The 23,168-nt window shown below is 38.4% G+C and overlaps 2 protein-coding genes across 4 annotated transcripts; both read right to left on the bottom strand.

Annotated features, from left to right (window-relative positions):
- Positions 1–7,862: 7,862 nt before the first annotated feature.
- LOC109011013 (katanin p60 ATPase-containing subunit A1) lies at positions 7,863–14,392 on the bottom strand. Of its 3 annotated transcripts, XR_001999292.2 has the most exons (10): positions 14,077–14,392; positions 13,307–13,775; positions 12,039–12,236; positions 11,337–11,581; positions 10,539–10,697; positions 10,308–10,395; positions 9,609–9,912; positions 8,836–8,950; positions 8,647–8,723; positions 7,863–8,164 (listed from the first exon to the last, which is right to left on the bottom strand). XR_001999292.2 is itself a non-coding variant. In XM_018992019.2 (8 exons), the coding sequence occupies exons 1-7, from the start codon at positions 14,196–14,198 to the stop codon at positions 9,631–9,633; spliced, it is 1,563 nt and encodes a 520-aa protein (XP_018847564.1). In that variant the 5' UTR covers positions 14,199–14,392; the 3' UTR covers positions 8,739–8,950; positions 9,609–9,630. The 3 variants fall into 3 exon arrangements, 2 of the variants coding, with proteins under 2 accessions (XP_018847564.1, XP_018847563.1); XM_018992019.2 differs by lacking the exons at positions 7,863–8,164; positions 8,647–8,723 and having other exon boundaries at positions 8,739–8,950; XM_018992018.2 differs by lacking the exons at positions 7,863–8,164; positions 8,647–8,723; positions 8,836–8,950 and having other exon boundaries at positions 9,271–9,912; positions 14,077–14,391.
- A 1,099-nt stretch (positions 14,393–15,491) lies between these two features.
- LOC109011016 (aromatic aminotransferase ISS1) lies at positions 15,492–22,953 on the bottom strand. Its single transcript, XM_018992026.2, has 10 exons — positions 22,760–22,953; positions 22,546–22,675; positions 22,324–22,371; positions 21,237–21,365; positions 20,921–20,980; positions 19,824–19,980; positions 18,718–18,824; positions 18,411–18,469; positions 17,068–17,176; positions 15,492–16,361 (listed from the first exon to the last, which is right to left on the bottom strand). The coding sequence occupies exons 2-10, from the start codon at positions 22,606–22,608 to the stop codon at positions 15,909–15,911; spliced, it is 1,185 nt and encodes a 394-aa protein (XP_018847571.1). The 5' UTR covers positions 22,609–22,675; positions 22,760–22,953; the 3' UTR covers positions 15,492–15,908.
- Positions 22,954–23,168: the final 215 nt, after the last annotated feature.

Here is a 23,168-nt window from a genome sequence, read left to right as displayed (position 1 = left end):
GGATGCAAGACCACATTTTGGAGAACCCTTAGGCAGACTCAAGAGCCCTTGAGGCACACTTAAGAGCCATTGATCCCACGACCTCCCTCTAGACGTTGACGTGCTCGAGAATGGTTGCACCCTGGGCAGAGACATGATTCCTAACGCCTTCCCTCCCAATTCCGATGCTCCTGACCTAGATCCTAATGCAATTGCACCAGACCCTAATGCTCCTAAGATGGATCATGATGCTCTCACGCCTTAGTTTTTGTTCATGTTACTATGTTTGTAAAGTTGTATACATTATTTCCTTTCCTTGTAAAGATCTTCGACCAAGTATCTTTAGACATCCTTGCGGCCATTTGCTCGCGCTTTGTATACGCTTAACTATCAACACAATTGTCTTGTTCCTTTGTTGCTTGGCCTTGGATGTTTGTTTCTCCCTTAATGTTCTTTTTCCTTTCTTTTTTTTTCTTCTTCTGTCGACCTGGCGGACTTGATGCGAGGGATAAGTCAAGTTTGTGGAGACACAGCATTTAGCTCCCTCGATCCTCTCGTTGGTTTCGTAGACTGAGACAATGGTTGAAACAAGTCCATGGAGACACTACACTTGGCTCCCCTGATCTACTCGTCGGCCTCATATATTTGAGGCGAGGGTGGAAGCAAGTCTGTGGATACATGGCACTTGGCTCCCCTAATATTCTTGTCAGCCTCGTAGACTAAGGTAAGGGTGGAAGCAAGTCCATGGAGACACATTTACTGTAAGGTTTGGATAGAGTGAGGGATCACGTGCTCCTGAATCCCCGAAACAATTTGAGGGCACTGAGAGTGTGAGGACTCCCTCGAAACCTGGCAGTGTTGAGGTGTGGGGCCTTGATAGGGAAGAAGTTGATCCCGAGCGCACCCTTAGGTAACCCCACCAGTGTCAACCCCACAAACTAACTACTTTTCCCTCTTATATCAATGTATTCTTTTTTTTTTCTTCAGTTTGTAACGTACTTTGCAATAATATTGATGAAGTTCTATGGACATATTTTTCTTTTTTCTTGGGTTATTCTTTTTCTTATTCGTTTTCAGCTTTTCATTCGCATGCTTCGGGGAGTGCACCAAGTGAGGAGTGTAGGGGTGATGCTGTTTGGGTTGTCTCGATTTGCTACCGTCGATTCGAGGGGAAAGGGTCTCCTCGGGAGCCTACACTATGTAGTGGAGAGAACGGGTCCATATTTCCATAGAGAGAAACTGGGATTCCTTACGCTAAGGCGTCGCAGTGTAGTGGAGACGTTTAATAGTGCAGGAGAAACTAACAGGTTAATATATAACTCACCCACAATTATGAGTGTGAAGTATGAAAACCTGGGTTGTTTTGCCGGAGCCGTGAGGCACTAGTCGGTTAGCATTCCATTTGGTAGAGAATGAGCATGGTGAGGAATTTGAGGCGTTGCTCGTTTGGCATTCCGTTGTTGGAGATAGCATAATGTTGGGTAATCAAATGACTAAACCCACTCTCTACCGGGGGAGAGGTTGGGATGCCTTAGGCTAAGCCCGTCCATTTGATCTCCCAATGAGGTAATTTGTTGGTCGGTTGAGAAACTAGTCCGCTCTTCGTCATGATGGGGGGTGGGGTAAGTTGTCGGACAGCCAAGAGGTAGGACCTACTCTTTCACGTGAGGGAGGTTGGGCCGCTTGCCCACCTATTGATCCTCACGAGGAGGTAAGTTCCTGGACAGTTTGGGACTGGACTCGCTCCCACCCATTCACATCACAGGAAAGGTCGGAGTAAGTTGTTAGGCAGCCAAGGGGATGGACCCACTCTCCGTCGCGGGAGGGACAAGATGGCCTTGAGGCATATCTCTCCCTTTACCTCCCTTAGGGAGGTAAGTTACCAGACAGTTTGGGGCTAGACCCGCTCATGCCTGTTGACGCTCACGATGAAGGTAAGTGTCAGACAGTCGAGAGCTAGCCCGCTTTCCACCACAAGAGGGATAAAGCAGCCTTAGGCGTAATTCATCCCTTTGGTACCCCGCGAGGAGGTAAATGCCGGACAGCTGAGCAGTCGGTCCGCTCTTCACCGTGATGGAGGCAGGGTATGTTGTTGGGGAGTGGAGAAGCTGGACCCGCTCTCTTCGTGAAGGAATTTGGGTCACCTGCCCACCTTTAGCCCTCATGGGGAGGTAAGTAGTCGGGCAATTTGGGACTGGATCCACTTCTGCCTGTTGACATCACATAGAATGTAAGTGTTGGGTCAGGCTGGCACTGATCCCACTATTTGTCGTGGCGGAAGTCAGGGTAAGTTGTCGAGCAGCCGAGGGTTGGACCCGCTCTCCATCACGGGAGGGACAAGATGGTCTTAAGGCACATCTCGCCCTTTACCTCTCGTGGGGAGGTAAGTTACCAGGTAGTTTAGGATTAGACCCGCTCCCGCTTGTTGACGCTCACGAGGAAGGTAAATGTCGGGTGGCTGAAGACTGGTCCATTCTCCGCCACAAGAGGGATAAAGTAGCTTTAGGAGTAACTCATCCTTTTGGTGCCTCACGGGGAGATAAGTAATCTTCAATTTAGATTTCGTTGATGTAGATTACATTGATGGAGATTACGTTGATGTAGATTGATGGAGTAAGGAGCTAAGATAGGCGAGACGTATTTTTTGCCTAAGAAACCACATTTTCATTAACAGAATTTACATTATCGACACGAAAATATAAATTATAAGTCATAGAGTTATTTTGCAATAACACTTCCGCAGATGCTTGGCATTCTAGGCGTGTGGACCATATGCATCCCGCCATCCCTCGACTTCAATTCTTGTGTGTAACATTCCCGCGTCAGGATATGTTCTCCTCGAATTTTTTCCAGCCCTAGGAGGTTGGAAACTTCATCTTCAAATGGTAGGTAGATGTTACCGCCCTTAGACTATTAAGGGTGGGTATGCCAATTATGGCTTTGTATGATGAAAGAATCTTTACCACCAAAAAGTCGACCATGACAGAGATCATCGAGGTGGCCCTTCCTGCCAAGACGGATAGTGTGATGGTTTCGACTAGCTTGACCATGTCCCTGAAAAACCTTTCAGTGGCATGGGGGCTAGTTGGAGGGAGAAGGCATATATCCCCATCCATGTAAAGGTTTCCCATAATAGGATATCTGTTGAGTTGTCGTTGTCGATAAGGATCCTCCTAGTGGTGAAGTTGGTGATCAATATGGTCACCACTAGGGCACCGTCGTGCGGATAGAGGACCCCCTCCTCCATCCAAAGGAAATGATGGGGGCTGGGTCGTTTCTCCTGTACTTAGTGGGGCGGCACTCAGCCTAATACACTTCTTGGTATCTCGCTCGCCTGGCATGCGTCTTCCTCCTGGATGAGGTTACGCCCCCGCCAGTGAACCCTCCTGCGATGGTTCTAATGTCTCCCAGCGGCAACCCTTCTTGATGTGGTGTGTGGGGGCGATCACGCGGAGGTCCTTGCACAACTACCCTTTGCCTCGGGCTCCCTTCCCTTCTTAGCCTTCTGACTCTCTTTGCACTTCTTTCTTGTGACCTCCTCCTCCACTACTGCTCTGGCCTCCGGGTGGGAGGGTACCACGGCCTCGGCCGTCTAGCTTGTTCTTTTTCATCTTTCAATGAAAGGCAATCTTCTGTTTTATGGGTGTTGGGCTAATGGTAGGTGCAATAGAGGCGGCTAGTCCTCTTGTAGTCGTCTTATTGGGCGGGTTGGCAGTCATCTTTCTGGATGGCAAGCGCCGACCAGTCAAATCGAAGCCTCAGGCCCTTCGTAGGGGCTTCTTATCTCTTGTTGTTGCGTAGCCCTTTTCCAGCTTCTCGCGAGCCTTGCCTCTGGCCGGTGCTTTCCCTTTATTTTCTGCCTGTTCCAATTCTTTCATCCTTGGCTCGGTCAGGGTCCAAAGTGTATCCTTGGCATTAATAAAGTTGTCAACCTAGTCCATGAATGCTCATAGCGTGGCGAGAGTTCTCCTTGCCAATTCTACCTTGAACTGGGATCGGGGCCACACTCCTCCTAAAAGCACTACTAAAGTTATCTTCTCGTCTTGGTCGTCTATTGCCATTCGTTCTTTGTTGAACCTAGATAGTTATGTCTTCATGCTTTCATCTTCCCCCTGCTTGATGGTAAGGAGGTACTCCGTGGGACGTCTTCTTCTCCGGCTTGCCATAAATTGTGTGAGGAACAAGCGGGTCAGCTCCCCAAAGCCGTCTATGGACCCAAGTGCCAAAGACTCAAGCCATACTCTCGTCAGCCCCCTCAAAGTCAGCAAGAAAGCTATGTAGGCCATTTCTTCCTGGAAACCATGCAGGGTCTTATGAGCCCTGAAGATTTCCAAGTGTTTATGGGGATCTCTAGCCCCATCGTACATGTCCATGAGGGGAATCCGGAACTTTGGTGGTAGGGGCACAGTCATCACATTCTCGTTGTAGGGTAGGCCCGTACTTGTGAGCAATTGGTCCACTAATGACGATGTGCCCATCTTTCTTGTCATTTCTTCGTATTTCCCTTTGAGGTTACGAAGCTCGTCTTGCATGTTTTTTATTTCTTCCTATGTGTCGCCTCCCCCTCCTGCATTTCTAGATCCTACGTGCTCGCTGTTACTTGGTTCTGCTTCATTTTCCGGCTCGTTGGTGGCTACTCTGAGCGTCTCATTCTCTTTTCGGAGGGTCTCCACCTCGGTAGTTAACTTTTCTACCAATTGTTCCATCACGGCGAGTCTCGCTTCCATGTTTGTTGATGTCACTTCTTCTTGTTCCTAAGTTGTCTGAGAACAGGTTGTCGCAAGCATACGAAGGACATGTAAACTCTATAGAGATCTCATAGACGGCGCCACTGTTAACATCGTGTTTCGCATGCCTTTGGGGGCCGGGTTCTAGCAACTCGGATCTTTGGTCTTTCATATGCACACTTAAGCAAACACGAAAAGTGGGGGGCGTTGATGGTGGCTGGGGAGTCTCCTACGCTAAAGTCAATATATCTCTTTAGTAGTTCGTGCGTAAACTTATAGGAAATCAGAAAAAGTTCTTCGTACCTAGAGATCAACTTTTATACTAGGTTTCTGGAGGGGACAACTCATCCCTGACTTTGAGGAGCCTATGTCCTTTCCACTATTCATTTAGTCAGAATCACTTAATGCAGCGTGGCTTTTAGGACGACATCATTAATGCGGCATGGAGTTCGAAGAGTGACGTCATTAATGAGTGTGACTCCCTGACTCACTTTACCCTGCGGGCATTCCCTCCCTGTTAAGCCTTTCCATACCTGCTGTCAGGAGATTAAAGATTCTCCATATTTTCCGTCCACCTGCTTGTGCAGGTTCTCGAGGGTAGGGTGTCCTCGGGGTGGTGTCAGGACGGTGAGTCCTATCTACCCCTACAGTCCGCTTTTCCTGTGCGTGGGCTACTTTGAGGGTGGGTTTTGCCCGTGGGCCAAGTGCTCTGTCGAGGCCCACTGACTCCTTTTAGAGGAAGGTCGTTGGGCTTAGTCGGGCTCTCTATCTTACTTTTCCAACAGTCTCTCATGGACTTGCTTTTAAGGGCCGATAGGAGAGAAAAATCACCTTACACATGTAATTGTAAATGCTTTAAACGTGAAGTCAAAGTGAACCGTGCTGTTATAAGTATGACTCATCATGAGCATAAATAAATTATTAACCTTCCAAACAAGAATAACAGATTCAATCCCAAATCCTTAGTAGGATGCCAAGAGATCAACCAAATAGCATATCTTTGGTTCTTTAATGAGCGGTGCTGTTCTGCTGCTTAAAGTAGCTCGCTCTCCAAGTGACCATTTGGTCAAATTTAAACTTTTTATTTTTTTCAATTTTTTTATCATTTAAAAATATTTTAAAAAAATATAAAAAAATATCAATACACTAATTATCATTTTCTTAACTATTAAGTAAAAGAAAAAAAAATTAAAATATATGAGGTATTAAAATAAGAGAACAAATTGAATAGACAAATTAACTTTTTTTTTCTTTAATTTCTTTTCCGTTCGACAACCTGATCATCTAGCTGGATGGGTTGTACTGATCAATTCCTGGTCATAGATGAAAGAAAAGTTCTCGGAACCATGGTAATTATGGACAATAGAAGGAACAATAATTGCAGAAAGCACGTCATTTAATTTAAACTACTTTGATCCATCAATGAGAAAAATGGGGATTTTGGCTACATATGCTTGTCCTTTTGCTCGGGAAGCAACACCCATGACATTGGTTGCAGCACTGATCTTGTACTTTTTCTTCCAATTTATGATCTTTTTCTTTGTTCAAATCCCCCACGCTTCTCTCTAATGGAAGGCAAAGCTATCAGCTAGCCATGGTTGAGTCATGTCCGACAAATCAAAGTGGCTGAAGTACACACAAATCTATAAAAATATTTTGTTTTGGCAGCTCAAGGAATACTCAACAGTATACAGTACGAGGCATGCATATATAATATAAAAATGTTCAGAGAATAAAACATAGGCCAGTATTTTTAAACACAGTACTTGTGAGTTTGGGGTAGGGATCGAGGCTATCCATGGTGGAGTAGTACTGAGGAGTAGGGCAGCAACGAGGAATTTTTACCTAAAGAGAAATGTTATTTGGACAAAACTATTTTGTCTTTTAATTTGACCGTTCAAATTGATCGTTTGATAAAAAAATTTTTTTTTAATTAGTGATAAAGAAAATAATTTTTAAGTGTATTGATGTATTTTTTTATTTTTTAAAAATATTTAAATATATTAAAAAATATAAATTAAAAATTAAAAAAAAAAGATTGAAAAAGTACTATCGGTCAAAATGAGTGACTATTCTGAGCGGCAGAGTAGACCGACTCATGTTATTTTATCCATTCAATTTGTTCCTTTATTTTGACACTTTATATTTTTTTTCTTTATTTAATAATTAAGGAATTGGCTATTAGTGTATTGATATTTTTTTATATTTTTAAAAAATGCTTTAAAATGTTTAAAAAATGAAAAAAATACCTATTTGACCTAACGGTCAAATGGAGCAGTATTACTCAGGTAGAGTATCACTTCTCTTTGCCTAAATTATTAATCCTTCTAATTTCTTGGTGCAAATAGCAGCTTTTGCTTTCTACTTTATCAATGTTCTTATGATCGGGTTCTTAAATTTTTTCTTAATTAATTGAATTATTGAAGTATATTTTAGATCTAGAATCACTTACAAAAATTTAGATAAAAAGCTGGTTGAAGAATCATGTTATGGTAGTTCTACAGTAGCATGATTCTTCCCCAAGCGAAGAACCTAAAGAAATGGGACCTAGAGAAGTTTGAGGTAGTAGTGCTAGTTTGTCAAAATTTGAAGAAAAATTCAATTTGAAAATAAAATTGTAATAGACGTAAAGGAATTATATAAAATAAACTTATAAATTGATGTGATTTTATAGAATTTGTTAGATCTATTATATAATAAAAATAATTTTATAATCTGATGTATCACATCAAGTCATATTAATTTATAAATTTATTTTTACGTAATCATTTTATTCCTAAAATATTTTTCATTTAAAAAATGGGATGTGACTACTAGGGTTTATTTTACTGCATTTCGAACGTTAATGGGCAATTGCAGATACAGTAAAAAGAATATTATTTATATAAAGAAATATTGTGTACTTCAATATCTATCTTGATTTGTTAGGATGCTTCAGTTGAACTTATCGATACATCCCAACGTACGTAAAAAGAAAATGAAGCATGCATGAGACGAAGTTCGTGAAAAGAAGGCAACAAAATGAACAAAAAAACACCAAAATAATGAGTAAGTAGCATCATAGCACAGAGAAGAGGCCTGCAGACTGCAGAGTGAAGGAAGCAGAGAATGAGACAATATAGAAAGAACAAAAATGAAAAACTAGGCAGGGCAAGGATACTTGAAAACTCGTCCCAAGATAACAACAAAATGTACATCATTCAATCTGTTACTATTCCCTAGCTGTACTTGTGCTCTCAGTTTTACTATCTTTTCATTGTCAGTTTGAATATAGGAAGCATGCAAAACTCCAACCTAGTTTATCAGGCATGACAGTATGAACTGTGAACCTAAAAGTACATGTCCTTTTGAGTTAAAAAATACCAGTCTCACTGTGGAATCCGTGAAAAGCACGAGAACTGCAAATTTCTGAAGTTCCTCGATCTTGAGTACACTTGATGCTGGTTATTTTGTATCATCTGCATAATTAATTTAATAAACGTTTTACTTGGTATTAGGGGTAATTAAAGTATATGAATCGAGCAGGTTGAGCTGAAAGTGAGTCCTTTACCAAGCATGTCTAATTAATTAGGTCGACTTGTTTTAACCTATATTAGACTAAATTCTAATTTCTAACCCTTTAAGATTCATTTGGATGCAGAAATCAGTTGCATTTAGATAGTAAGATATTCTTAAATATTCTATAAATAGTAATAAAAAAGAAATAATAGAATATTAAATAGTAATAAAAAGTATGTAAAAATTAATAATAAAATAATAAATAATAGTGAGATATTATGAGAATATTTCAGTAATCTCACTAATATTCATAAATCATCTCATTTCATCTCATCTCATTCGGTAGGTCATATTAAAAATAGCCCATCTGGTCTTCTTAACCAATGGAAAGTTCTGACCAGATAATTAATAATACAGGAAGAAGCAAAGGGTGATCACTTACTTTTCTAACTTGGGTGGAGAAGGTAGGTGCAATTCCAAAACATCTTCCAGAGAGACAAGAAAAGATTTTGTATAGAACTGCATATATAATAGCTAGAATTGTGTTATAATGTAAAAAGAGTGTTCGTTAATGGGTCTAAGAATCAAATAATTGTTATCACAATCTATTGGGTTGGATCATCGTCTTGACCTCTCCTGTGCTCCCACCCGCTTTAATCCAAAGTGACAGAGATCACTGCCAACATTATCGTTGTTAGTGCGTGGAGACTCCTCAAGCAATCTGCAATTTGGTGCTTCACAAGATCCTGTCGCAGCAACATAATGACTTGGCCAAGCATATCAAAAGCGTATAATGAATAGACATTAACCTAAGTGGGATTTAGATATATGAGCATGTGATCAGTGATAATGTCACAAAATTATGTCAAAAGTTAAACCAGAACAAACGATCATGTAGACGGTTATAAAGATCAAGGAACGTGGTTGTCGATAATGTAATCTTCTATAAATAAAATAAAATAGCCAAAATTGGACATTTTAGAGCCTTCTCTTAGCTCAATAGGATACCATCAACAACAAAAATGTTGAAAAACTCTTATGAGAGATGTTAAATTATCTGGCCCTATTGCCATGGAAGCAACGAGATATTGGTGGGTAGCATTTCTTTCTAATATAATAATTCATTCCATCCACAGCTTGTTACATGATTCAGAACTGATTTGATGGAATTCGAGATTGCCACAAGTCAAGTGAATAAACAAGGCTTCTGCGATAATGTTCACATTACATTAGGTTGAGAGATTACAGACACAAAATTAACACAACGATTGGATACATTTCCAACACTCGGGACTACAATTTATCGGCTGCCGGAGAAACAATAAAACAACATGGAACACTTGGAACACTTGGAAGACAATCGCCAATTAAGTAAACTGACTGGTTAGGAAGACGATCTATTACCTTCAGTATGGCATGATCCTGTTTATGCTGACCCAAATTCTGTAAACCATTTCTCATGCTTTTCTATGTCAGCTGCAGAAACACTTCGTTGGACCTTCCCTAAGGCCTCTTCAAAGTCACACATGGCAACAGGGTCATTTGAAATCTCGTCCTTCGGCATGTTCTTAATCTCATCACGTGTTTTTCCAGCTATTTTTCGCCTCATGCCATTCAAGGAAGCATCCCGACAAACGTTTGTTAGATCATCTCCACTGTAACCGTCTGTTCGGTGAGCCACTTCATCAATATTTACATCAGGAGCGACCTGGTATATGATAAATATGATTCAATGAAAAAAATAAACCGTAAAATATATTGATGCTTCAAAATAGAATTATCTTCCATGACAGAACTACTTTATCAAGACAATAACAGTAGCATAAATGCAGAGTGAAGGCACAAGCAAGAAGACAGACTTGTTGAAAGTGTAGGCTTCTTTAGTAAACATGTATATACGATTCTATGCCAATCAAGTTACATTGATCTTATCAATCCAGGTAAAATAAGCCAAGAAATTCATATAACACCACAATTTTTTTTATGAGTAATACTACACGGAAATTCGAAATCAAACATGGTACAAAAAACAAGCAAGATCTTCAATTCTTCATAACATTGTAATCCAGTACATGGCAAAAATACAGGTGTAAACTAATTTACCTCTACAGTTTTCAAATTAATCCGAATAAGTTCCTTCCGGCTCTCAAAATTTGGAAGAGGAATGTAAATACGCTTTTCCAGCCGCCTCCTGCATTAGATTACACCAAATTAGATAAGAAACTCCAAATGGTAAGATTTGAAATATGTCTACATATAAAAGAGAGTAATTATAGTTGACAACTCATTGGGTAAACAACACCAACAGAAAAAAGCAACAAATAGAAGACCAACCTCAACGCCTCATCTATGTCCCATGGAAAGTTAGTAGCTGCCAAAACCATCACTATTTTTCGGGCACCATCTTCACCCGTGGAACTATTGTTGACGCCATCCACCTGAACTAGGAGTTCAGATTTTACTCTTCTGGATGATTCATGCTCCCCTGATGCCCTGAAGAAAATAAATTATTTGAATTTGGGTTCAATAAAAATACAAAACATGGTCAATAATAATGTTTCAACTGATATAAATTTTAAAGCAGAACAAACATATTCATGAATCTGGTTCTAGTTTGCACATGTACAGTGAAAGGAAATTCATACAATAAACAGAGACATGCATATTTAAACATTCAACTGAGAGGTTAAAAACAACATGGTTTTGGAGGGAAATAAATGATTGAAGTTCTGAAGATCGTGCGCAGACCATTTCTTTTTCAATACTTTATTACAATGGTCAATTGTAATAGAATTCAATGACTGAGCATCCATAACTGTCTTGTATCAATTGTTGATCATGACTAGGTGTTTCTCTTGTATACGACCATGCATGGGTTATTCCTATTGCTATCAATAAAAGTTCTTGCTTACCTGTCAAAAATAGGTTAAAAACAACAGGATATATGTGCCAAGTATATGTCCACAAATGCTCAAATTTATACGAGCAGTAACACAACAAAAAGATGGGATAACACATGAGAAAAATGATTCTGAGAAAAAAAATTAAGATTACTTAGATCTTACAGTAGAAGAAGTGAAGCAAAAATCAAAAGGCTTTTCAAATATCCACAAGCAATGGTGAAAGAGTTACCCTCGAGCATTGCAGAGAGAATCAATCTCATCAATAAAAATAGTACTCGGCGCATATGCTCTAGCAAGATCAAACAAGCACCGCACCATGCGCTCACTCTCCCCACGCCACTTAGAAGCTAAAGTAGCTGAGGAAACATTGAAAAATGTGGTGCCACACTCTGTAGCCACCGCCTTAGCTAGTAGTGTCTTCCCAGTTCCAGGAGGACCAAACATGAGGACACCTTTCCAGGGTCTTCTAATTCCCTACAATTAAAGAAGCAGCAAGCTTAACCCAACCAATGATCTATGCCTGCAAAAACTACATCTAATTGCATGAGAGAAAATTGCTCAACTCATGGAGATGCAGCAGTGCGGGATAGAGAAATAGTAAAAGCCTCCCACCCCAATTGAAGTGTGAGGATTGAATTTGAGTGGTCACATCCAATACAACTGTTATGTTGAGATGTCCTTCATTCAAATGGACTCAATATTAACCCAGCATGTAAAATGTTAAAGGTTAAAACAGTGGTAGAGCATAAAGAAATCTGCTTCTGAGCACATACTATGGGCTTAATAGGCCTATGTATAATCAAAGTGAGAGATGGACTGATATCAGGTCCCAACGCTATAATTACCTCCGATTGTAAGTATTATTGAATTTCATTAAAAAGAAGATGCGATATGCTTTTATGCTAGCTAAGCTTTAACCAATCAAGAGTACCTGGAAATACTCAGGCATCCATAGAGGAAGCACAACAGCTTCTTCTAGTAGTCTTTTTGCTTCACTAAGCCCAGCAACATCATCCCATCTTACTCCGGGACTGGTTTCCAACACGTCCCTTTCAAGCATTGCAGCCAAGTCGGGATCAGGCCCCTCATATTGTCCCTTCTTTGACTTTCCATCTTCAGCATCACCATTCTAATAACACACACATAGACATGCATCATTTAGCATGATATAGATAACCTGAGTCTTATATAATTAATCATAGTTCAGAAAGGAAGTCAGAAGTAGAGTAGGGGCTGCATAATTTAATTATGACCAAAAACTGAAGTAGAGTAGAGTAGGGACTGCGGTTTCCTTATATAACCAAAAATTGCTGAAATTTACAAACTTTTTTATACCCAAAGAATTCACATGATAAGAGTAAAAAGGTAAAGGAAAAATATCAATAACATATAAATCAAGTCATCGATCCCATTCATAGTTTTAATATCATAAATGAAAACAAATGAAAAAGACAATACCTGCATACACCATTAACTTGCCTATAAGGTAAGCAAAATCCTGAATACAACGAGGCTTGCAAATATCTTCACAAACCTCAAGGATAAGACTAACGATTAGAATCTCAGAGGAACACCATACTCTGAAGTGTTGGACTTCAGTAAAACCAACTTAATGCACTTAGATGGGAAAGTACACCTTCGTTAAGATGAAGTTTGGTAATCGTGGCCTTGTCTACTTTAACCTGATTACAAAATGGAACCAGCTAATAGCTTCCTTAGAAAAACAGATCCAAACTTTTAATCCAAAACACCTCATAAGTTGATATGGTCACATCTCAAAGGAAAACCTTGACAATTACATATTTCAACGTCAATAATTCCAGCCTTGGAATCTAAAGCCTCCATAAAACTTCCACATCAGAGGTAAACTTCCGAGTAAAACCTTGACACTTGGAATTCAACTTCATTTGAAACCAGGATACACAGATAAAAAACCTAGAATTCAAAGTTTGGTAACAGCAATCACAGAGTAAAGTACCACACAAAATGTAAGGCGTATTATAACTCTTGGGATCAGCATTTCTTCATGCAAGGACTGTAAAAGCCAATTATATGACTGTAAACGTGCTCAGAAAATAAAAAACTACCCGCCTATTTATAACAACCATTGGGTCCTCTAAAAATATGCTGAGTTATAGTAATTCTAAACCGTAGTTAACCAAAAGTATTGCCTAAAGTATTTTGCCAACTGCAACTTACCGCCGCATCTCCCTTACTAGATTTGCCAGAACCAGGGCCTTTCTTTCCAGTAGTTGATGCTCGAACACCTGAATTTACCCTGCTTGAACCACCAGCCTTTGGAGCTCGGCCAGTTGTATTAGTTTTAGTAGAACCGCGAGCCCAAGTCCCATCTTGTGGCGACTTCCTCATGCCCACTTGACCAGCCCTTGCTGGTCTTCTACTCGTAGGATCCCGATTAGGTGGCTGCCATACATCAGGATCATCCATAGCACCGCCTGAGGAAGTTGGGTACTCATCCAACGGTTGAAAAACAAATGAGGATTTAGCATTTATTGGCGGTGAAGAAGTGCGTCGGCCCGCGGGACTTTCCTTGAATGCCTTCCTCTCTGCATCTAATTGCTTTACAACTTCCGTTTCCTCGGAAAGGGCTTTTTTGACATTCATCCATTTTGCACGAATTAAAGGGTCATCAAGAGTGTTTAGGTGCCTGGAAAGTTGAATCAGAATAGAAAATTCAAAAGGTTTTAAGTGAACTCAGGCACAAACCAGAAAGAAACAGGGAAATTTTGCTATCAAAACGTTTTCCTTCGAGGAAATAAAAAAGAAAGAAAATTCCTAAATCGAAATGCATTAAACTAAACCATGAGTAAGAAAAAGATAACCCAAAAGCAACGAGAGCGCAGCAGAACCCAATATGCCCAAGATTTCGTAACACTGGTCCAGAAACTTCAAAGATTGCCAAACCGAAACCCTAGAAAATGACAGAGTTTCGAAAAGTGAAAACTCACTTGTTGATCTGAGCAATGGCGCCGTCGAAGAAGATAATGGAGGTGTCATAGACTCCTTCCAGAGCGTACTCCCTCGCCAATTTCAGGTGTTCCTGCAAACCCGACAGTGAAGACCCTCCCATTCCCTCTCACTATCCCTCTCTCTAGGTTTCCGCAGAGAAACCAAATCCGAAGAGTTTACAGTTTCCTTCCCAAGAAGAAGAAGAAGAAGCAAGCTCGCCGTGTCCGAAAGCTTCACTCTTTAGAACTCTCTCCCTCTTCACTAGTTTCTCGCTCAGTCAGCTTGATGGAGCAGTGGGCTTGATGGCCCATGGGCGACGTTTAAACGGCGAGGGACGGAGAGGATGGAGAGGTTACGAAATGACGAGATTGTCCTTGAGCTGGCTCCTTTAAGATGTAAATTTTCCGCAATAGTGGGTGCTTTTTATGGGTGGGCTTCTTTTTGGGTTTGGCCGTTTAAGGTGTTTTGATTGTGTCTGGGATGGATTGTCGGCTGCCGTTGGAAATGTAGGGCCCATTTTGTAGATTGAATTTTGACAATTAAAGTCTGGCCCAAAATAAGTGGACCCATTTCAGCCTAAAGTCATTTCCTTTACTTTTTTTCTTTTTCTTTTTCTTTTGGGGGGTGGCATTCTCCGCGGCAAAATCAAAGTTTTAAATACCATATCATACCGGCTGTACCGTATTTACTGTGCCAGGGTAGTCACCAATACAGGGAATGTATGTGTTTCATACCGGATCAAATACCAATCATACTGGTGCATTTTGGTCAATACCGGCCAATTTTTGGTGTATCGGTCAGTTTTCAGTGTACCAGTTGAAATTTTATATTTTTATATTTTAAGTGTATTTTCACAATTTTCACTCCAATTCTCATGTTTAAAGACTATTTTTTTAACTTTTTTTAATCTCATTTGCTCGAGAACTAAAAATCAAATCCCTACTCCCCTTTTCATGATAAAAATGAGTGATTATTTTTTTTAATAGTTGGATTGAGAACTTAGAAGTATTGTTGAGTTTTATAAATATGTTTTAACTTTTTAAGACTTGCATTGATTTTATTTTGAAATATAATTTATACATAAATAATTAATTTATCTCTATATATAAACTATCTCAAAACGGTATCGGTATCGAAATATTTCATTTCAGTACCTTATCCGAAACGGTATTCAAAAGTTTGGACAAAATAGCTGAGAAACTAATCTGTAATTTTCTATATTTCTACAGACCAAATTACACAATTGTGAGCAATTACAGAAGCTCCTTTTGGGCTGAAGCTTGTTACAGCAGTGGTGATGATGGGGAACAAGAAAGATAAAGAGCCAATGCATCAAACTTTTTTGAGTTTTTTTTACAGATGCTGCACCCTACCAAAAAACCTGATCAACTCTCTGTGAAAGGCATCAAGTGAGTTGGTTGAAACTCATGTTATCATTCATCATTCATCATTTATGAGACAACCAAGATGTATCATCTGGCATAACCAGAGCTGGCTGTATATGTCCCACCTTCATCTCTCTTATCTTTGAGGGTTTTGATCATGATGATCATTCTCAATTCCAATATCACAACTTCAAATTTCTGGGTAAAAACAAAAAACTGGTTCACGTATATATTTCTATGATGTGAACCTTGTTAAACCAATAAACATTTTGCATGTATCAGACATCATTGTAGAAAAGTACGGGAATGTATTTTTTGGAAATTACAGTTCTGAATATACGTAACCGGAAGTATGCTCTAATATCATGAAGGTTTCAATTGCTCATTGTTCAAAAGCATATGTACTTCCAATGTCAAGGTTTTTAATTAACCTTGTAATTTTTGGGTTACTCCACCATTCCATCTCTGTTTAATTCTTCTAGCCCTTTCTTCAGCCTCTCTGCTGCAGCTTTACAATCGCTCTCTATCAAGCCTCCAAAGGAGATCCTAATATTCCCTGGACACCCACAAGCACTTCCTGGGATCACCACCACCCCGTGCCTATGAGCGAGCCACCGAACAACTTTGAAGTCATCGACATAATTCTCCGGAAGCTTTGCCCACAGGTATATAGCACCTTCTCCTCCTTTAACAGCATCTTTTCCAAGGGGAGACAACGCTTCTAAAACAATTTCTCTGTTCTTGACAAGATCTTTTACTTGATCAGTGACCCATTCAGGTCCCGATTCCAAGGAGTAAAGGGCAAGGTGTTGTGAAATTATTGAAGCACAGATGGGAATGTTGTCTTGAACTTTGAGGAGTTGAGCTGCAAAGCCGTCTACTTCTGATGGGTATGCTATCTGTATGCACTCAATCATTAGCCCGGACTAGCAGATGGAAGACATTATTCATCAACCAAAACAAATTAAAATCCAGCATAAATGGGCTCAACGTTCATGATTTGCTTGTATCTATTTCTTCGTCCCAACTAGGTCTTTTCTCTTGTATAGCTCCCATGTACTTGGACTTTGCCTATTCCTCTATTGATATTAATAAAATCTTTATTCATAACAAAACATCCAGCATAAACCTATGAAAGGAGGTTAGCTTGCTGTCTCATAACTGTTTAGTCGCCAAAATAAAATGATTATGATTTCATTTTGGAATATCATATTGCTTCTCTCTCAACGGTTTCAAGCTTAATCCGTGCTTAAAATAGTATAATCATAACACATGAAGAAAAATGAAGGTAAGGTACCAGCCCCAGTTTTGAAGGTTTTTTGTCTAAACAGGAAGAAGATGTTGCCACAGAGGATAATAAGTAAATTGAGATGAAAGTTTTTTGAAAGACAATTAATTGACACTAGGAAATAAAAGTAACTACTGCCAATCAAGTGAGAGATACATGTTGCTCACCCTTTATAGTTATAGCAAATGCACAATTTGTTCTGCACAAGCTAATGCTCCATTCTTTTCTTTTTTCTTTTTCTTTTCTTTTTTTTTTGGATAAGTAAGCCAATGCTCCATTCTAAGTTTGGCAAAAGCAGAGACCATAGCATTACTTACATATCCCACCCGCCATCCCATCATCCCATATGCTTTTGAGAAGGAAAATATGTTGACTATGTGATCTCCCTCCACACAAGAGTGTTTTAGACCATCATACATGAAGTATCTGAAAATAAAATCCAGACAAACCATGAGCCAGTACTCCAAAAAAATTGAAACCTACTCAAATGACAAATCGATATGATCAGATACAATTGGAGAAAAATCTATGAAATGGAAACAATAAGATTTCCCAGACTAAACAACATATCAAGCGACTACATCATTGCCCACCTTACACCATGTAGGGGCACAAGTCGAATGCAGTAGATAACCTATCAATGCAGTAGTCTAAGATAGGTGCACATAAAATATAACATATATGTATAGGAAAAACTATATAATGCACATTCCCTTGTCCCAGTAACAAAATAAACGAAATAGATAAAAAGGTGGCTTTTTGTCCAAGATTGAAATTATATTGGAACACTATCCATATCCAGTTCAATCTTTGAAACATATCAAATCCTGCATCTAATGAAATATGATGAATTGAGACAACATTTATGGGTTTACAGGCCTAATTATCTAACTGAAAAAATATTTAAAGAAAGCATAATGGCAGCTACAAAAGCCAAGCCAAGAAAGATTTTTACATATTTAAGTTTATATACATGACATAAATTTTAGGAAAGTACGTCTCAATTTTTTCTTTATCTCCATCCATAAATTCATTTTTATCACCAACAGAGTAATGACTTTTTTTAACTTCTACACGTTAGCTAACCATAAAAGCCAAATATCTTAATTATCTCGCACCTGGGAACCAATTTATTAGAAATAACTTCCTTTGGGCAAAGCTCCGTATCAGCTGAACTGTGGACAAGTATAGGAAAACTGCTAGCTTGGTATCATTGATACCATTGTTCCTTCCGAAAGTATAGTGCTTCTCTTAATGATAAGCATTGCAAGTTATTCCTTTCAAAGTTCAACGTTTTCTATTTTCATAAAATTCTGGTTTTTATTCTTTGTTGTTGAAATACAAGAAAATAGTCATTGCCATACACACACATTTATAAATATGTATATACACACACACACAATATCATAGCTCGAAGCCTGCTTTTATATATCCATTTCTAGATGAGAACCAAATAATTCATGTCACAACTTTTATATATCCATTTCTAGATGAGAACCAAATAATTCATGTCACAACAATATTTTTATGCCCCCTATGACAATTTTTAGGATTTCACACCCCAAATAAAGAGAAAAATATGAAACAGAAAGAGAGAATGATTTGAGAAATAATCGTTATACCTAAAACATTTACTGGAAAAACATATGAAGAAACTTACTCGTATGTATTATCTACCACAAGCCAAGATCCAGCATCTCTGCAGAGATCAGAAATCCTCTACATAAAGAAGAGAAAGCACATTGTAAGAATATTCATGACAAATGAAATGCAAGAAAACATTATGTTTTCAAAAAGATTTTTAGGCTTGATCAACTGTATTCATTGCAACATACGTCTGATAAGGATACAGGCATAAACATGCATGACCACTCGTGTGTGAGTCCAGCGTCCGTGTGTATCTATGTACATAGATATATATATATATATATATAGAGAGAGAGAGAGAGAGAGAGAGAGAGAGAGACCTTAAGAAGAGGCTCTGGAATGTAAGTCCCACTTGGGTTGCCAGGATTAACAACAGTAACAAGCTTTGGAGCTGGTTTAGTTTCCAGTAAGGTTCTTTCTAACCAGTCTGAGGATCAATATAGTTAGACAAATGGTCCAAACAAAGTTATAATATTGAGGGGAAAACTGAACTGCCGCATGCCTTATGTTAAATAAACACCAATCCTCCAATATTCTTCTTTTAAAAGAACAAACTATTTTATATCTAGATATAATTCACAGAAAGCATTGAATTATATATTTCTTCAATAAGCATTGTGTGAATAAATAAAATAAAATCGTGAATAATAAAAATTTAAACCAACATTTCTAAGAAGATAATGATACTGCCAATGAAACCTCACTGGAGTAGTTTTCCATAAAATAATTAAGTTCAACTCGTGCTTTTTTTTAATCTCATGCAAATATATCCTGCCAAAGAAAGTTTACCGGAATTATTTTCCTTTAAATATCTTAATCTCAATGCAAATTACAAAACACATAAATAAAGTAGAGACCAGAAAAGCACCATATAAGAGCCACCAGCCACTTCAAGGGTGTCTTTGTGAGGAATTTGAAAATTCTTGGAACTACTGAAAAGATGGAGATTAAGATGGGGCCGTTCAACATTCCACCCTTCTAGAAGTTCGACTTTGGGTCACAATTAAGAAATTTAATTAATCTACCCCTAAAATATAATCGCTACTACAAGAACACCGCCTAAACTCATTCTCCACAGCAAAACCACAACCCTTCCAACGACTAAACCCACTTAGTAAAACAAATAACTAAACCCCTAGTAAACCTCAAGGTGTGTCATGAGACGTGAGAACAAAGTATTGAGAGCCTGAAAACGGTTCTTGTCTGTTATGTAATGGCAATGGAGAATCACATGTCTAGACTTGATTCCATTATACTACTTATAATTCTTAGAGACCTTACATACCCATATTGCCCTGTCTGATTAAGTCCTGAACATCAATGGTATCCAATCTCATACAATGAGCAGCACAATCATTAAGAGGAAGTCCAATCATGTGGACGGTTGCACGTCTAATCTAAAATGAGCAGGTCATAAGCTTCTCACCTATATCTGGATAAAGTGTCATGGGGTTACCAGGACCCACCAGTATATTAGTGATGCCAGTCATCTGGAAGGACATGTAGGCATTGAAATAGTATGGTGCAAACATAACTACAGAATCGCCAGCATCACACAATGTAAGAACAAGATTTACAAATGCCTGCATTGCAATAGGTAGAAAATTGCTTCAGATTCACGAAATGAGTCCTATGGGACTGTTGGAAATCACATCGTTTTGTTTTAAGCCAATGGAATGAGTAACACAAAATATGATACCAATACATTATTTCTGACACCTGAACATACTAGAAAGTAAAACTTTGTTACAGGAGTAAAGATCATAACTTTCAACACATGAACTTCAGTATTGGATAAAAAAATTGCAGATATACCAATCAAGGGGAAAACACAACCACAGATGCACACACCTTCTGTTGAGGAAAATTTCTCAACTCGTTTCATATGAGTAACACAAAATATGATACCAATACATTATTTCTGACACCTGAACATACTAGAAAGTAAAACTTTGTTAAAGGAGTAAAGATCATAACTTTCAACACATGAACTTCAGTATTGGATAAAAAAAATTGCAGATATACCAATCAAGGGGAAAACACAACCACAGATGCACACACCTTCTGTTGAGGAAAATTTCTCAACTCGTTTCTTTGGAGGGAAGAATTAATTATTCTATTTCCATCTTCCATCATATGAAGAAGTTTTTTCATTAACTAATCCAGCAAAATTATATCCAAAAGCAGGATGTAGTCAATGATGTGAGAATTACAAGCAAATATTGAAACATCAATTATGAGGTTGTAAAAAGAAAGCAAGCAAAATACACTAAAGAATAAAGTGACCGAGACTAGTAACCACAAGGAACCAATAGAAGGCTTGCATTTATGCGGAACTAAGAATTGGGTTCCATCAAATGGACTCTCCCCCTCATCCCATCGGCTGAGTAATAAAACAACATATAAAGGAAACAATTGGCTCTCAACTTAACGTTGGTATCTTCCAAAACCCAGATAATTTTGTCTTTTTCGATAGAATTTTTAAGAAGAGAAAATAAAATAATAGAAACCATTTGTGGCTACCTGATTTGCTCCAGCAGTAACCATCACAGAAGATCTGTACAGTTTATTTTCATTGTGCAACTGCAAAACAGAGATAAAAGAATTAACTTACAACTTTTAGTTGGACAGTCATATTGGCCGTCTATCGATTTCCATTTCTGACAACAAATTTAAGATGGGAGAAATGCCATAAGTTGAAACGTTGGAAGGGTTGCTTGAGATGGCAGTAGCTACAGAATTCAAATTATTTCATTTCCAAGAAGTTGGGCAGCATCATTTGCAACAAGGGAGAGTTAGCTGAAAGGTTAAGTCATGTATAACTCTTGAAGATAGATACCTTTTTTATTAATGCTTCCCTGAGTTCAGGGATACCTTCATCAGCACCATATCGACTAATTGATGGCTCCCATACAAGTTCTTTGACCTTATCCAATGCCCTTTTGGGTGGTTGCCAAAAAACTACACCCTAGAGCATATTTCAACCAAAAGCATAAGGAGTTACATAAAGATGCAACTGAGGGACAAAAACCACCGAAAATTACAGCTCTCAAAAGATTGTATACACTCTGAAAAGAAAATAAACTAAATGTATAAAAATAAAAATAAATACAACACTCTACAACCAATGAACAAATCTGCATACATAATTGGAACCTTAAATATGAAAGCTCCAAGAAGTGGCTCAAGTTTTTGTGTAAGAAGAAGTGGCTTAAAACACCACACATGATTTTGCAGCTATTGTCTCTCAAGTTCAAAAAAGAATTCTGTTGTTTGGTTCTCTGAAGGGGCTTCACACTGGGATATGCACTGTTAGAGCCTGTTTGGTATTCTTCTCCTTAAATAATAGAAGAGGACGTACGAAACACATTCTAAAAATAGTTTTGAAACAACCTGTTTTTAGGTAACGCCACTTCTACCGCTTTATGTTTTCAGTTTAGGAAAAATTAAAAGGTTCCTAATTTTTCTTATCATTCTCTACAAACTGCTTTTTATGTGACAAAAACTAATTTGGAAGTAAATAAAAAAATAAATGCCATTTTCTTCGAGGTTATCCAACAAACTTTAGTGAGGAAAACCCAAAACAAAAGTGAAGTCGCTGAAAGAGCCAATTTTCTAGATCAACTTGGAAAAACAGTTTCTATATATACAATGTCAAGTAAGTTTTTCTTGCCCTTTCGTAGTCTTCACTTTACCAAACAAAGAACGCCCTTTCAAAACCAGCATCAGACGCGCCCTAATTTTCCGAGAATAAATAAAAATGATCTCGGTACCTCCATGGTCATCAAAATCAACACCAAACCAATATAGTAACAAGTAGACATTGGAAGTTGGAATACTAAAATACTGTGCTTCATCTCAATTCTCAAAACTTTCATGATAACGCCTTAATAACATAACATAGCATTGGAATTAGAAAAACAAACCTGAGCCAAAGACACCGCATTTTTGGCTCCTCGGATCAGTTCCTGTATCTGCGAAAACCAAAAACTCCCACCTCGATCACCACCATAAACAAAAACTTTGTTCCGCACCCGAAAATGAAATGATACATAAATCCAAATACAAATTGAAGCTGAATACAAATGGATTCAAAGAAGGAGAGAAAAACAAGAAGTCAAGACCATTTGGGATTCTAGCCTGAATACCTGAACCATGACCGGCACATCAGTCTCCAACGCCCTCCTTGCAAGCTTTCCATATGAACCCATCTTACCCTTTTCTCAAATCAACCAGCTACAATCCTTCAAATGCCAAGTTTTTATACGACCCGCCTACCTAAAAGTCCCAAAGCAAAATGCTAAAGCTTGCCCGGAAATCAAGTAATATACAAATTATCTGAGTTAAAAGATCAAGATCCACCTGATCAAGCATCCAACTTGTGTGCCTTTCAGAGAAATTAATGGAGCAAGAGGATAGCTCGTCTGCTTTCTTAGCTACAAAGCTCAAGTTCCGCACGCTTTCAACAACACATCAACACCCACGGGTATCCATTACTAGATGACTTCTTATAAACAAAAATCGTCACTTTCACAACACTACACTCGCAATGTTTTAAAAGATAAGCCAAACAACACGAAGCCATTTGCTTTTGTTTTTTTTTTTGCTTTCTTTTTTTTTTTTTCTGTTGCCTTTTTCGTTTTGACGCGATCCCCGAGGTATTATTATATATTTTTAAATATTTCATTCTCAAATTTTATTTAAATATAAAATAATTTTTATTTTTTAAATTTTAAATTTAATTATTATTTAATCATTATTTAAATATAAA

The sequence above is a fragment of the Juglans regia genome, chromosome 12 (assembly GCF_001411555.2).
Source record: "Juglans regia cultivar Chandler chromosome 12, Walnut 2.0, whole genome shotgun sequence".
Taxonomy (NCBI): Eukaryota; Viridiplantae; Streptophyta; class Magnoliopsida; order Fagales; family Juglandaceae; genus Juglans; species Juglans regia.
This window is presented reverse-complemented; position numbering and strand designations above follow the sequence as displayed.